The 15,494-nt window shown below is 37.1% G+C and overlaps 3 protein-coding genes across 4 annotated transcripts; 2 read left to right on the forward strand and 1 right to left on the reverse strand.

Annotated features, from left to right (window-relative positions):
- LOC105158609 (putative G3BP-like protein) lies at positions 267-7,171 on the forward strand. Of its 2 annotated transcripts, none has more exons than XM_011075418.2 (9): positions 267-727; positions 1,597-1,731; positions 3,057-3,363; positions 4,597-4,859; positions 4,970-5,156; positions 5,296-5,417; positions 5,498-5,563; positions 6,156-6,237; positions 6,786-7,171. In XM_011075418.2, the coding sequence occupies exons 1-9, from the start codon at positions 689-691 to the stop codon at positions 6,998-7,000; spliced, it is 1,416 nt and encodes a 471-aa protein (XP_011073720.1). In that variant the 5' UTR covers positions 267-688; the 3' UTR covers positions 7,001-7,171. The 2 variants fall into 2 exon arrangements, with proteins under 2 accessions (XP_011073720.1, XP_011073721.1); XM_011075419.2 differs by having other exon boundaries at positions 269-727; positions 4,976-5,156.
- On the reverse strand, positions 8,156-9,678 carry LOC105158611 (DNA damage-repair/toleration protein DRT102). Its single transcript, XM_011075420.2, has one exon. It carries the CDS (start codon positions 9,496-9,498, stop codon positions 8,551-8,553), a length of 948 nt encoding a protein of 315 aa, XP_011073722.1. The 5' UTR covers positions 9,499-9,678; the 3' UTR covers positions 8,156-8,550.
- LOC105158612 lies at positions 11,326-14,203 on the forward strand. The gene is made up of 2 exons (XM_011075421.2): positions 11,326-11,964; positions 12,644-14,203. Exons 1-2 carry the CDS (start codon positions 11,593-11,595, stop codon positions 13,787-13,789), a joined length of 1,518 nt encoding a protein of 505 aa, XP_011073723.1. The 5' UTR covers positions 11,326-11,592; the 3' UTR covers positions 13,790-14,203.

Genomic DNA, 15,494 nt, shown 5'->3' on the forward strand with positions numbered 1-15,494 from the left:
GTAATTGATTCTAAAAATATCCTTAATTTCATTCTTGATTCTATTACACATTCAATATATTATAAGTTAGTGAATGCTGCTCATGAGTAACATCAATATTCCCAACTTTGAAATCTAAATCCAAACATACCCTTACCATAACAAATAGATAAAAACCAAAAAAAGAAAAGAACAAAAGGGGAAAAGGGCAAAAGAAAAAGGGGCAAAAAGATAAAAAAAGAAAGAAAAGGGGAGATTTTCATAAATAATCCAAAAAAATTGTACGCGTTCCTTCTCTTTGTTTGTGTACTCTGTGTAGCACAACACTTCCGCACACAAATACAAAAGGCAGCTCAAAACCAGTGGTCTTTATGTTGTAATACACAGTCTATATAAGTGTGTGTGTGTGTGTGTGTATAGAGATATGCACACACTCTATCCATCCCCTACAGTAGGAAAAATAGCGTGAACGGAGTACGCCGTAAAGTCTCATCCCCGCTGCTTTTCTGAGATTTATCAGTGTTACGAGGGGTTATAGTGACTGTAGAGTGGGGGGAGGGGGTTCTTGAATGAAGGGATAATGTGAAATGGTGGAACTGAATCTGGGTTGGGATTGATTCTTTTTATTTATTTTTTAATTGTTTTATAGATCTTGGTAACTGGGGTTTCTAGATCTGGGGTTCCTATTTTGAATCTGGGTTTTCTCTCGATGGCGACGGCTTTTCCTCTGCCCGTGACTGCTGCCCAGGTATATCTTTTTTCTCTCTCTATACCCGTAGATTTCGTGTTCGTATGTGTTATGTAGTTGTGTGGGTTCTTGCATACTATGTGGTGGTTTGGGTGGATATGTGTTGTTTACAGCCAAAGCATTTGCAACTATTTTAAGTAGTGTATAACTGTGCAAGAACCCATTTCCGTGTCTAGCTTTTATGTACTTGTTCGCCATTCTCCAGTAGATACGTATGATATCCATGGATACCCTGTAGTTTTGGGTTTTTGTCTGAGCATGCGCTATAAGCTTGATGAATATACAGTCTAATACGTTGTATAGCTCAAGTTCTGGGTTTTGCTCAGGCAGTTAATAGGGAAATTCTGCTAATGAGTAGAATCTTGTGGGCATGCTATCATGGTATTTACGAATGGGGTGATGGATTTTACTGATAAATGTGATTTGGCTCTGTACCACAGAGAAAATGCATTTAAAGCTGTTGTAGATATGAAAATTTGATTTCACCTTAGGTGGCTCTATTGTGGGATCTTTTTTTCGTTTCTACTAACTACGACCGAGTAAAAAGCCGGATTTCAGTTATTGATTTGCTTAAAATACCTCATGCATTTATATCATCAATGGCTTTATCTATTGGTTCATATGGTAGTTTGTCCTTTGATCTCTCTTTGTTGACAATGTGTTCTTGCACACACAAGTAAGCACAATATATAGAAGAGGGGAATGCTGCCCTCCAGTGGAATGTTTTCATTTGTTTAGTATTCTGTTTAAGTATTTATCCACTTTCCAATCCCTTACAGAAACAGAAGATGCTAACCTGAGATTATGAAGGACAATGACATCAATTTCTGCATAATGATTGTTGTCCATAATTCCTTTATTTCTTTTAGGTTGGGACATACTTTGTCGGGCAATATTATCAGATGCTACAGAACCAGCCGGATTTTATTCACCAATTTTACAGTGATGCCAGCACCATGCTTCGGATTGATGGAAACACGAGAGAAACTGCGACTGCTATGCTGGTATCTTTATGAACTTGATATTATGTGCATGAATGATTCGCAAAATTGAAGCAAGAATTAGTACTGATGGATGTGGAGTGTATACTAAAGTAGAAAGATATCTAGCTGATCACTGGTATTGCAAAAGTAATTGAAGAAGAGCTTACTTGGAATAGTATCGCAATTAATGTATTGAAGCTGTCTATATATTGCACATTATGTGATTCTTTTTAAGTCTGTTTTGCCATGGTGTTACTCTGTTCCTGGCCGTTCATAGATTATATTGGAATAGCTTATTTATATTTTCAAATGATTAATACATACTCCATACTAACCCTAAATTGTTATGAAGCATTGATCCTGACCCAAATGTTATGATATATGTAACCTGACTCTCATATTCTCTTCTAATCAATGTTCGTATTGATCGTGGTTCTCATCTGTCATCACAAGTGGCATTAGTGCACTGACACTTCAAAAAGGCACCTCATGCATTTCTGAACAGGCGTCAGGCATGACGCAGCAGTTATGCAAGCTCGAAATGGCATTGGATGTGCGTAGAAATTAAAGAAAGAAAGAAACCAACATGGCTCCAACATAGCTAATGGCGTCTGAGTCTCTGAGATATGTTTCAGACGCCTTTATTCATATTTTAAAGATCTTAGGTTCTGTAAAAAATTAACCAGAACTAAAAATTCCTAAAATTAATTGAAAAAATGGCTCGACTCTTCTTGAAACTTTCTTTTACAAAGAGTCACAAACCAGTTCTTTTTCCATATTACACCATAGTCCACAAATCACAGTAGTGGATACTTGAGATGATCACTGGCATAAGCATTTTCATCTTTGTATTCATGCCATTGTCTTTATAACTCTTGTTATGTGCATATATCATATATGCATCTATGCATATTGGGCAGCCGCGCAACTGAATGATCTGTGTCATGTCTTAAACATTTTAAGACTTGTTTTATTTTGTAATCCACACATCATAAATAAGTGGTTAGAGTGTTTTGGCTGAAAATAAACTTGTCTACTGTCCTTGACATTCTGTATATGAAGCTGACAAGATCCTGTATGGTTCTTATCTTGGTAAATTATCCCAGAAGGTTATTTTAGTTTGCATATGCTGATATGCGCTAATACTTTGTTTTCCTTTATCCAATTACAATTTGAAAATTAGTAAATAGTAATTGAAGTATTGAACATTTTCTTTTTTCCAGCTGGGGCACATGACATACTTGTTCCCTCTTTTAGTGCATAATTTAAAGCGATTTTTATGTAACTTGTTCTCTGGCACTAGATAGCGATGGGATCCATGTTAAGTTCTTCTCTAAATCTTGCAGCAAATCCACCAACTTGTCATGTCACTTAATTATACGGGGATAGAGATTAAGACCGCACATTCTTTAGAATCTTGGAATGGTGGAGTTCTCGTGATGGTCTCTGGTTCTGTGCATGCAAAGGATTTCAATGGGAGGAAGAAGTTCATTGAGACCTTCTTCCTTGCACCTCAGGAGAAAGGGTACTTCGTTCTTAATGATATTTTCCATTATGTTGATGAAGAACAAATTCTGCAGCATCCAATTGCCTATTTATCTCAGAGCAATATTGATACCAAGCTCCATTCTTCGGCTACAGTCCGAGAACAAGGTTGATTCATTCTCTCTGATTCTTTTGGAAAACAATTTAATTTTTTTCACTTGAATTAATAACTTATTGACATTATTGTTTAGCATGAAGTGAAGAGGAAACTAATTGAAATTTGATTCAGTCTTATTGGGAATGGTTGAAGATGAGAGCAGGACAGGTGGTATGATGCTCAAGTACTTTCTTAGGTAGTTGGGATGAACAACATATATTTTTTTTTACTAAATTAACTTTAGATTTATAGTTTGAAAATTAAATTAGGACCTCAAGAAGCAAGAAGCAGTTAGTTGCTTCCTGAACAGAGTATGACTTCTAAAGGTCAAATTCACTGTATTGAAAGTGGTAGAATGAGACCTTGGGTTTCGCCGCTACTTCTATTTTATTGGTTCCTGTACATCTAAATTCATTTATATGCATATACGCACATATACAGGCTCCTATGTGGAGAAAATATACATATCATGTATACATGGAGATACATATGTATAATATCAATGTATATGTCTGGGTAAAACAAAATTTTGGTGCCTGAATTTGGTGAGTTTCAGTTTAACTGTTTTGAGTGGTCATATTTTTTTTGCAATAATATCTAAATCTCTATCCAGATTCCATTCTAAGACAAATATACTCTCACAACCGATAACGACCAAACAGTACACATTTCCCCTCTGAAAGCACCCTAAGGCCATGGGTATGCATGCAATAGTAATCTGATTGCAAAGAACATGGTTTTTGTTTGTAGGAATTTTGAATTTAAGGAAGGGATCAATTGCCCAGAAGAAGCTTCTGATAAAATAAAAAAGCCAAAACCTGGATTCCAGTGTGATGTTTTTTTCTTTCTTATTTTGATTGTTCTTTTTCTTTGGAATTCAAGAGAAAACTCACAGCGGTAGAGTTTATGCATGCAGATATAATCTTATACTACATTTTTTGTATTCACTAAATTCTTTCTTGTCTCTATCTATATTGTTTCTAGGTTTACAGTAAATCATACTTATTCGCAGTATCCAAATATATTATTTATTTATCGTTTGATTCTGTTTTGTGCATAAGTAAATCTGAAATATACATTGATTTATTTTTATTATTGATCTTTTGAATTGAATATTTATGTTATGTCAATGCTAACCCCAATTTACCTTTCCACTTACATATAATTCAGAATGTGATTACTGGAGAAAATACAAAGAGAATTGCTGATCTAGGTTTTATGTATATATATGACTACTTTTGCAGTATCCAACTATATGTTGGGTGCAGATGTCCAGCCTAGGGAGTTTCCAACTCCTGCAAAGATTGAAGATGATGGTCCAGTCAATAACTATAACTATCATGAGGAACAGATGGCGCAGGTCCCTGAAACAGAAAACATACTGGATGATAAGTTTGTGCATTCAAATGGTTCTCTTCAGGGAACTATGAACTCTTTACCTGACCATTTGTCTTCTCCTATTGAAGAGCCTGTATCGGAGCCACAAAAACACACTTATGCTTCCATAGTATGTAATCACATCTAATTCTTACACTTCTTCCAATGTACACTGCACTTTCATGCATGGATTTGCTCAGACGGGTGTAAACTCTTAATATCATTGATAATTATTGGAAGTTACAGGTCGCTAAAGGACAATCTGCTTCAGCAGTGCCCTCGCAATCCTCCTCTGACAAGCCTGCCGCTCCTTCAGAGTGGCAGCATATACCTGAAACCCCTGGTCAGCCATCAGTTGCTCCATCAAACACAGTTGAGAGGTCTGTGATTGAAACGCTAGAAGAAACATCTGCTTTGGAAGACGAAGGTGATTATTTGCTATTTTACTGTCATCTTTTCTATTTCTGATGCATTAGCCTGTACTGGAGGTCTTAAGTGATTTTTTCCTACAGCAAAATATTAGTTCACAACCTAATTCTGTATTTATATTAATCCATCTTCTGCAGTTGAGGTCAAGTCAGTGTATGTAAGAAATGTTCCAACCACAATGGCAGCTTCTGAAATAGGGGAGGAATTCAAGAAGTTTGGTAAACTAAAGCCTGATGGCGTGGCCATTAGAACCAGGAAGGTTTGGTCTCTGACCTGCCCGATCGCCTTTCGCTTCTTTTTCAGTTAAATTCTGAAATTTGACATGTTAAATTTCTGCAGGATATAGATGTATGCTATGCGTTTGTTGAATTTGAAGATGTCTCTGGGGTGCAGAATGCAATTAAGGTTTGACCATTTGTAGACGAAAATTTGTCTTTCTAATATATATACATGTATGTATATGTATTTTTTACAAATTTTAAAAACAAACCATAAAATGTGCAGACTACTGCATGCTCCATTTGGACTTGGTACAACGATTTTAAGTGGGTTGAGAATTTAGGTTTTCGATTGAATTTCTTTACACCTATATGATAGCAAGCATGATTCTTTCCCTGTCACATTCTGCGAAATACAAACTACTATTGCCGAAAAGAAATTATTTATCTGCAGACATCTTAATTGAATAGGAAAGGACACCATTCACCATTATTGAACAGTTGGCTGCTTCCTTTTTCTCATATTGAACTTCCAATCTGGTAGTAGCAAATTGGTTTGGCCTCTTATCTTTGTTTGGGAGAGGTGGTCCTTTTGCAGTTAGTTCACAGTTCTCTAGAACCTCAATAAATAGGGTTACTCTCTAAGTTTGAGTCACCCATCACAGATGGATAATTATTCTGTTGCACAAATTTATCGCCGAGTACTCAAGAATTCTGATGAATTTCTTACACTGAGTTTCACTACCATTTAGCCCTTATGCTATGTTGTTTCCTTATAGGCATCCATGGTTCAGATTGGCGGACACCAACTTTATATTGAAGGGAGGAGACCGAACAGAAATAACACCATTCGAGGGGGAAGTATGTAACTCTGCTCTAATCCAAATTTTACCTGCGACTTGAAATCTTTGCCATTGATGTTTGGTGCATAAGCATTCCTTTTCAAGGCATTGAAATGTGTCAGATCTGGTTGGTATTCCTTAGCCAAAATATATATGCTGAAGGGTGAAATAACTGATATTAAAAGGACAAAATTTGTCTGTATACTAATGGTTTTGTAAGCGCTGTTCCGAATAATTTTTGGTTTGTTCCTCTTTTTTTTTCTTTTTCGATTCTTCCCAGAGATTAACCCTGAAAGAATTTCTCAAGTATAAGTTTGTCTTTTGTAAAACAGTCCAGATACAAAGCAGCTGACAGTTGACATGCATTATCACAGTGTTGAGACCACCCAAGGCCAGCTAAAATTTGAGAATTTGTGTTGCATCTAAGAAATCTCCAGTAGCAAGACATTATAGTGGATGGCATTCCTCCTTTACAGTTAATCTGTTATTAAGTTATATAGCCAAGTACTTGGATTGGACTTAGCTGGGTATTGGTTAATTCTTTCATGGCTAACTTGTTCTGAACAGGAGCAAGAGGTAGAGGCAGGGTAAGCTACCAGATGGAAGGGACAAGAGGACGCTTCGGTAGTCGTGGCTTTGGCAGGGTGAGCAATCAAGACGGGCTCGACCGTGATTACAACAGACCGAGGGGGAACGGTTTCTACAGGCAAGCTCCTCGACAGGAAAGGCCGTACTCAGGCAACCAACAAGGATCGAGAAACGGGCAAATCTCATCAGAATGAGTTGCTGCCTCTTTGAAGCTGAAGGAGAATAGAATGTCTTGGGAAAACTAATTTTGGAATATCACATTCACTATCATATTTATCACCTTTTCTTCTTTTTTGGTCATTTACAAAATTTAAGAAGCAAATTTTATTAGGTCTGGTGGAAGGTATCATGGCAATATTTTCGTTTGTTGCAATCCATTTTTTATTTTTTTGTCACTAATGAAATGGGTTCTCTCGAGGATTCTTTTTCCTAATATGCTGCCAGTAAACAAGTTATTTGTATTTATGGTAACTCACCCTTTTCTTGAGTAAGCTCTGAAATTGGACTTTTGACATGAATCTCTTCACTTTTTTGGGCACCACTGCCACTGTAACTGTAATGGGAAAAATTACTAATTACCTTTTACTATAAAATGGTATCCTTTTGATGCAAATCACATATAACTTTCGGGATAATTATAATACGTTTGGTGTAATTATACGTAGATTTGATGTTGTTTGAAAAATTATATTTAATATTTATGATTTTTATTTTTGTTTAATAAATAAGTTCTTGTATTATGAAAAATTTATTGAATTTGTTGATATTAATAAAAAGAATTAAATAAAATTGATATGTACCTCTAATCAATTTATTATTATTGAGCTTTTGTGCTTAAAATACCTTCACAACAGTCAGACACTTTCTAACATGCATTAAGATGTGGGTAATTTGATTATAAAAAAATTTATTTGACCCGTAATAAATTAATAATAAGTTAGTTGGGGGTAAATATGAATTTTTAATAAATTTTCTTGCTTAAATAAAAGTAAATTTCATGGGCACTAAATGTAATTTTTTAAATCACAAGAAGTTTATGTATAATTACACTAAACTTCAAGGGAGAACCGTGCAATTATCCCATAATTTTATGTTTTTTTATACATTAAAAGGTAATTTATAGTCTTAAACGATTATGATATGTAAATGTTATATTTATAATAAAAGATTTGAAGAATTATATCCTATCATGCTCTAGCCCTTTATTAATGGTTGTCACCCGTCTACCGCAGCAAGTTAACGGCGATAACCGATGATGATAGAGAAGCAACTTATCAGGCCTCATAAAATATGCCCCATATAGGGTAAATTACATGTCTAAGTATCACAAACAAAATACCATAACGATAATTATTTAATAGGATAAATTACATTCGTGTTCTTAATATCAGGTTTAATTATATAAACACTTGATGTCCTATACAAAATCACAAATTACATTTCTTAATAACGTATTTGTAACTACAAATACACCCCAATAAGCAGATCTCAACTTTACAGTAAGCTCATTTCCTAGAAATCAAGTTATTGCAGAACAGCAAAAACTGACATTAGAAGCAATAACGAGACACTCGACCATATCTAGGGAGATACAGTCATTTACATGATCAGCACAAAGATGCACAACAGACAACAGCCAAACCAACACCACAAAATCACTATCTTTCATACTAAAATGTTTGATAAAGCATGAAGCATACCAGAACAAGCAGCATTCATCAAACTTCAACAGCCTTATCAACTTTTACTTAGTATCATTCTTCTCTTTATCTATAGCAGCATTGGCAGCAGCAACATCTTCATCCAAGAACAAGTCCCAATGCCCATCCCACTTGATAAAGAACTCAGTGTCCTCAAAGTACTTGACTCGATGCACATCCCCTGCTGGAGTGAACAAATAATCCCCAACTCCTAAATCATACTTCTCCTTCTTAGTCAAATTCCACACACATTTTCTCCCCTTGGTGACTACCAAATCGTGGCCGAAAGTATGATGATGCGCCGGCTCCACGCTGCCGGCCTTAAACCTCACGATGGCCGATGTGGGCGTCTCCCTCAATATCTTCATTGACCCGCCAGGCATTACATCGACGGGGGTGAATTCCTTATCCTCGCGAGCTTTCGCCAGGGAACAGATAAAACACGGCGGATCAGCTACAGGACCATTTTCATTTCCGATTTTGGACATCTCCTCAACAGATTTTTCAAAAAAATCCTGGAGATCCTCGGGCCATGGGTTCGAGCCGGAGGCGGGGCAGGGGGATTTGAAAGGGGTGTTGAGGAAGGTGGTCAGGATCTCCGTCGCGGCTTCCGGTGTCGTAGACATGCCGGAAACAGCGAGGACATTGCAATTGTTGATGGATCGAGTGTTACGGGCCTCACCAGTGGTGAGACACGTGGCGGCGTAGACCCCGGGGAACTTGTTGGCGAAGATGGCGACTCCGACGCCGGTTCCACAGGCCAGCAGGCCCCGGGTTTCAACGGAGGAGTTGCTCTTCGCTGCTTGGCTGACGCGGCGGCCGACTTCTTCGCCGACAGAGTAGTACTTCGAAGTGCCGAGGTCCTCGACTTCGATGTTGAGGGAGCGGAGCTGAGCGACGAGCACGTCTTTGAGGCTGCTGCCAAAGGCGTCTGCTCCAGCTACGATTTTCAGGGGGCGGGATGCGGCGGAGGTGGGTTCTTGCTTCGCCATGGACGAATCTTTAGTTGACAGAAATGATCAGTGATCACTGAGCTCTTGCAAGTGATAATTATACGTATTTGTTACGTGATAAAAGGTTCGATTTATTCAATGAAAGCATTTGGTCCAGATTCAATGAACCCTTTTGTCCACAAACGTGACACCGGCTTTCTCTTATCCATCAAGTTTTCAATTAATTCCGGCTTAACCTACCATTGTTTGGTTTTGTTGGCGGACTATTTTGTTTTGTGTTTTGAAAATAGAAAAAAAAAATATAAATAAATAAGTGTATATAGAAGATAAAGTGTATTTTTGGATAATTTTGAAGGTAATTTAAAATATTTTAAAATAAATAGTGTATATTTATTGTTGGGATTTTAAAGGCAAAAGTCACTATTTATTATCAAATTACTGTCTCTTTTATATATAAATATTGTATATTTAATGTTGTATTTTTTTTAGACAAAATTTATTGTTCATTGTCAAATATTTATATATATAAGTGTGTATATATCTATTATATATTTAGAAAGTTCAAAAATAAAAAAACACACAAACAAGGTGTGAAAACAAAGAGGCAAACATTAGGTGTAATTTATCTTATCTCGAAAATTGTCAAAAATAAAACCAACCATAGTGTACTCTTTTGCTCATGTTTCTCGCAACTCTAATGTGTTTCTATAGTCTCTTCTTGTTTTGGTTTGGTCGATGCGGACCTTCGTTATTTATAAAAGGTTATGGTTTTCTCCTCAATAAAAACAAATAGAATTTAAATTATTATTTTGATTCTCAAACTGTTATTCCTTTGGTATTTTTAATTCTTCTAATAATAAATCGTTTAAATCGTTGAACTTTAACGGAATTTTTATTTAAAAAGAAAGAAATAGTCATTTTCTTTTTATTTTATTGTATTTTTTCAAGTTTTGGTTAAATGCAACTATTTGTCCCATTTTTCTCAAAAAAATGTAATGTTGAATTGTATTGATGTTTAATTAATTTAAAGATGTTTATTTTTTAGTACGTATATTGTTTTCAATGTTACATATATGTCGTTGGGCGTGGTATCTGTAAGGGTAGTTATAACATTTATCATGGCTAAAAGCCATAGCAAATATTAAATTTTTTATTGGTGGAAAATTTATATTTTTACAATAATTATATTTAACCATAGTCAACAAAAATTATTTGCAATGATTTTTAGTGCATAAGCTATTAAAATTATAGCCAATAGTCATTTTTTTCTAGCGCGATAAAATTGACATTTTTTGGCATAAATTAAAATAAATATACTACCTTTTTAAAAAAGAATAATGCACTCAATTAAAAAAATAAAATTGAAGTGAATTAAAAGTGCCATGGTAAAATATTACACGACGAAAAATACATTTTTTCTCGAAATATTTTATAGTGCAGGATTATTGCAACTCAAATTATACAGTAAACAATATTGGAGAAAATATTTACATTTGTTTGTCTATGAAACACAATACAAGGAAATGTTTCATGAGAGTTATTAATTAATTGATGGGAGCAGTATACTTACCATATAATTGATGTATGGTTCAAGAATAGTGACCATTCACATTATAAGTATATCATATTTGCTCTGTGATTGGTTTAATTAAATCAAATGTGATTTCGATTTAGAATTTTTCCATTTTCTCATACTAGTGAATTACATTTAAAAAAAAATAAAGCAACTAAAAATAGAATAATTATGAAAGATTAATAATCATATATATTTATATAGTTGCAAAAAATATAAGACCACCACATTTCTCCTTTTCTAGAGGGACTATTTTGTGCCAAGAGAAACAGCTAAAACAAGTCCACGAATGCCAATATCCATCCCTTTCCCAACCATTCACAAACATCAGTCAACTTCTCCTCCTTTTCCATCCCCTGATTTTGATCATGCATCTGCTCTAGACACCCCATTATCCTCTCTCCCTCCCCGCCCCACTCGCCTCCATCTCCCCCAAACCTACCATTCCCTCGTCGTCCTGTGTCCGGACGGCGGGCGGAACAACTCTGCTCCCATCACCACCTTCTTCGTCATCTTCAAGAATCGAGTAGCGACGTTTACGTCCCGTTCCATCGCCCATCATGGCGCCTGCAATGAAACCTTTCCAGCTTCTCGAAATAAACATAATTTCGGGGCAGGATTTGGAGCCCGTTGCCAGGAAAATGCGAACGTACGCCAAGGCGTGGGTGCATCCGAACCGGAAGCTTTCGTCGTGTGTCGACAAGGAGGGGAACAATAACCCTACATGGAATGATAAGTTTGTTTTCAGGGTGGAAGAGGAGTTTCTCAGAGAAGATAGCTCCGCAGTCATGATTGAGATCTATTCGGCGCATTGGTTACGCGATGTTCTTGTTGGCACGGTTCGTGTGCTCGTCGGCAACCTTATTCCCCCGCCTGTGCGGACCCATCAGAACAACTCGCATTACATGGGCATGCGCTTCGTTGCACTTCAGGTTATGTTTATTGAATGAATTTGAAAAGAGGGATCTGCATGCATGCATGCATGATTTTTTTCTTATTTTTTTTGTTTGATTTGTTTATTGTTTTCTGGTTTCGTGCAAGTGTGAAAATTCGTTGTCATCATGGTCTTCGATTCTTGGTTTCATGCAAAATCTGAGGAGATTTAAGATCTAATCAATGTTTGTGGAAGTATTATTTCAATATCAACAAATCAATAAGAGGGATTTTGTGTGAAATGAATTAGCTAAATTTGAATATTGTTCTGTGAAATTGATTTTATTAAACTGTTGATGTCTTATATATATATATACACAAGCATGCATGCAGACACACGCATTTTTTTCAGAAGAATCGTCTGTTGCATTTTTTTCCGAAGAATCGTCTGTTGCATTTTTTTCAGACATTTCAAACGGATCAATTACTCCTTGGACATTGGATTCTTAATTCCTTATTTATTGTCAAGCAAATTATATCCATTTTCTTGTGTTTCATGATAAGAGGGGGAGACGCAGAAAGAGAATACAATCAAAGCATGCATGAAATAACTCTTGTTGCAACTGATGCTTGATTCCGATTCGTTGTAGCAATCAATCAAAGATTGCCATGTGTCATGTACATTTGAATCCATCACTTTCTCCACATCTAAACTCGATAATCGGATCCATGATTCAGGTACGTCGTCCGTCAGGGCGTCCACAGGGAATACTGAACATTGGTGTGGCCTTACTCGACGGATCTCTGAGGAGCATGCCGTTGTACAGACAACTGAGCAGTTCAGCTGTCGGATACCGTGATCTGATGCAGCATCCACCAGTTCATCTGCAGGTACAGGAAAATGACACTAAGAACAACAAAGAGCAGCAGCAGGCTCCTGCTCTGAAGCCTATACTGCGCAGGTCAAGAAGTGAACGCAGCGAACGTGTGATATTCAATGACTTTTCCCCCAGGAGTTCAATGGTTGCGGTGCCAACACAGATGGGAACTAAAGAAGGTAGTTCCGTTATCACCGTCTCAGAATCGGTTGATCCATTTAAAGGGGGAAAAAAGAAAGGCAAGGCTAGTTCAGTGATCAGTGGAGCAGAGCTCCGAGAGAAGCCGAAGCAAAAGGGCAAGAAGGGCAAGGCAAGTTCAGTGGTGAGTGACTCGATCGTGAGCAAAGGGTCGTCGACCTTTTACAAGAATGATACGCGTAATTTAAAGAATAAAGACACAGAAAATGAGGGTAAAGACAACAGGGGTGATAAAAAACTTGGCTCTCCTGAAAAAGCTAAGGTGGTTGATGAGAAATCAGTTGGAATTAAGGGTGTCCAGAATTCGGGTTCACCTAAACACAAGGCTGTAATACCAACCATTTTGAAGCCTAATGGTGCACAAAAGGGGCCATTGCCAATAGGGAAGCCAGTGATTGGGGCACCCTTCAAAGGTAACTCAATTGTGTCCGACTCCGAGGTTGGGCCCTCACCGTCTGAGGTGGCGGCCGCATTGGCTCAAAGGAGATATCTTCAAGATGACAATCAAAGCTCTGTCTTGGACGGTTGGAGCTTGGATGAGAGTGTTGAAGGGCTTAGGTCAAAGCTGGAGAGGTGGCGAACGGAGCTACCGCCATTGTACGATAATGGCTTCTCGACGAGCAGCTACAAGTCATCTGGCGGCCAACATGGCCGTAGGCACAGCGATGGTGGAAGCGGCCTGTTCTCATGCTTCGGCAACATATGTGGATATGAGTGCCAATGCATCTGCGGTAAGCCTCCCGGGAAACGGAACCAATCTAGGTTCGCTGCATCGTCTGTTGGCTCCCCAGGTCGATCAATACTTTGAGAACGAATCATTAAAATTATGAAACACGTCTTTTTTCGCTCTATTTCTTGCTAAGTATATGCCAAGGGGTGCTTAATTTCCGACTACACACGTACTACTAATCTTGACAATGAGGGTTTTCTCATCGGCATTTGGTTTTCACTTGGTGATTAACTACAAAACATGTTCATCATCAAGGACATGTACCGATGGAAGTTTAGAGGTTTTTGAGTATACGAGGTATTATTATAAGTCATGGATGCTATATGGTTCAAGGTTGTTGGAGCAAGTTCATAACTAGGCCGGCCTTCCCTCAATTAGTTATTTGTTTTCATGCTTAATTTCCCTTAATTCATACATTTCTATGTTCTTTTAGTGTAAGTTGTAAGTTAAATTCTTGAATACTTTGATTTTGTTATACCTTTTTAATCTGCACTCTTTTGTTCATGCCACATTTTGTTGCCCCAATTCCAACTTTTATTGTAAATGGTATTAATTAATTACATCTTATATTATTGCATCACATATATATACACATTATGTTTTTCTAAAGTATTTAGATGAAATAGTTCTTTATTCATGTGATTTTCACTTGTATATATTAAATGGAATACGAGATGAATATTTTGTAATAGAAAATTCAGACCGCTTCTTCCTCTATTTTCTTAGCTAGACAACTTAATTAGAGAGTAATAATTGTTTGGAATAAACTTACTAAAAACATCTTATAAACTCATTTATTCTATAAGATATTTTTTTTTGTGTAAATGTAAGTTTCATTAAGTAAAATGTACAAAAAGTACAATACAACAGTGTTCAAAGATTGGTTTCTTCTTCGACAGGCCAAGAGATACGCCATAGTCTATATAATCCACATGAACTAACAGAATAAGGTAAATTTTTGCTAAGAATCCGTTGTCTAACATCTTCAACTATGACGGTGGCAAGTATAGGAGGTGGCTGCCTAGAGTCCTCAAATCGTCTTAAGTTCCGTTCTCTCCAAATATGGTATACACATGACGCAAGGAGAGTCTGGTACGCCATGTTGACAATGTGTTTCCCTCTCCATTTTCGCGTTGTCCATTCAATGTCCCCTAGCCAGTCTCGGTTGGGCCAGGAGACTAGTACAACCCTTCTAACAGCTGTGAGACACTGCCGCGCATAACGGCATCGAAAAAAGGTGGTTACGTATCTCTACCGCGCTCTCTTCACAGAGGACACATTCACCGATGTGTGATAACCAGGATCGATTAGTCGTGGATAGCTTCCCCAAAATCGCAAGTCAAAGGATGAATGTATGCCTCAGAATTTTCAGCGAGCCCGAGACTAGAGAAGCCCAACCTACTTTGGATCCCGACGGCTCCCATAATCTATAAAGTGCTTGGGCTGTAGGTCTACCTGTCTCAAAACGCCAGACGATACAATCATTTCCTCCATGAATAAGCGGCAGACCTTATTCCCATAATCTATAAGATATTTGCAGAGCTTATAATTGTAAAATGTTAAATCTTATTTTCAAAGAAAGAATTTAATTTTTAGTACCAGAACTGTTACGAGATTGATACTATATTTTCTTTAAATAGCACAATTGGTACCATATAAATGGCTTCATGTGCCAAATTAGTACTTTTATTGACTTTCGAACGGAAAGTCCAATGGTGCAGCACGTGGATGCTAAGGCAAATTGAGCCTTTGGCGCCCATATGCCACCTGCTACTAAGGCTAA

The sequence above is a fragment of the Sesamum indicum genome, linkage group LG3 (genome assembly GCF_000512975.1).
Source record: "Sesamum indicum cultivar Zhongzhi No. 13 linkage group LG3, S_indicum_v1.0, whole genome shotgun sequence".
NCBI classification, from domain to species: Eukaryota; Viridiplantae; Streptophyta; class Magnoliopsida; order Lamiales; family Pedaliaceae; genus Sesamum; species Sesamum indicum.

Excerpts from the sequence above, each read along its gene's own strand:
- LOC105158611 (XM_011075420.2), bottom strand. The coding sequence starts at position 9,498 with ATGGCGAAGCAAGAACCCACCTCCGCCGCATCCCGCCCCCTGAAAATC.
- LOC105158609 (XM_011075418.2), top strand. The coding sequence starts at position 689 with ATGGCGACGGCTTTTCCTCTGCCCGTGACTGCTGCCCAG. Across the intron at positions 5,157-5,295 it reads ATCTGCTTTGGAAGACGAAG|TTGAGGTCAAGTCAGTGTAT; the intron begins GTGATTATTTGC and ends CATCTTCTGCAG. Across the intron at positions 6,238-6,785 it reads TAACACCATTCGAGGGGGAA|GAGCAAGAGGTAGAGGCAGG; the intron begins GTATGTAACTCT and ends TGTTCTGAACAG.
- LOC105158612 (XM_011075421.2), top strand. The coding sequence starts at position 11,593 with ATGGCGCCTGCAATGAAACCTTTCCAGCTTCTCGAAATAAACATAATT. Across the intron at positions 11,965-12,643 it reads TGCGCTTCGTTGCACTTCAG|GTACGTCGTCCGTCAGGGCG; the intron begins GTTATGTTTATT and ends TCCATGATTCAG.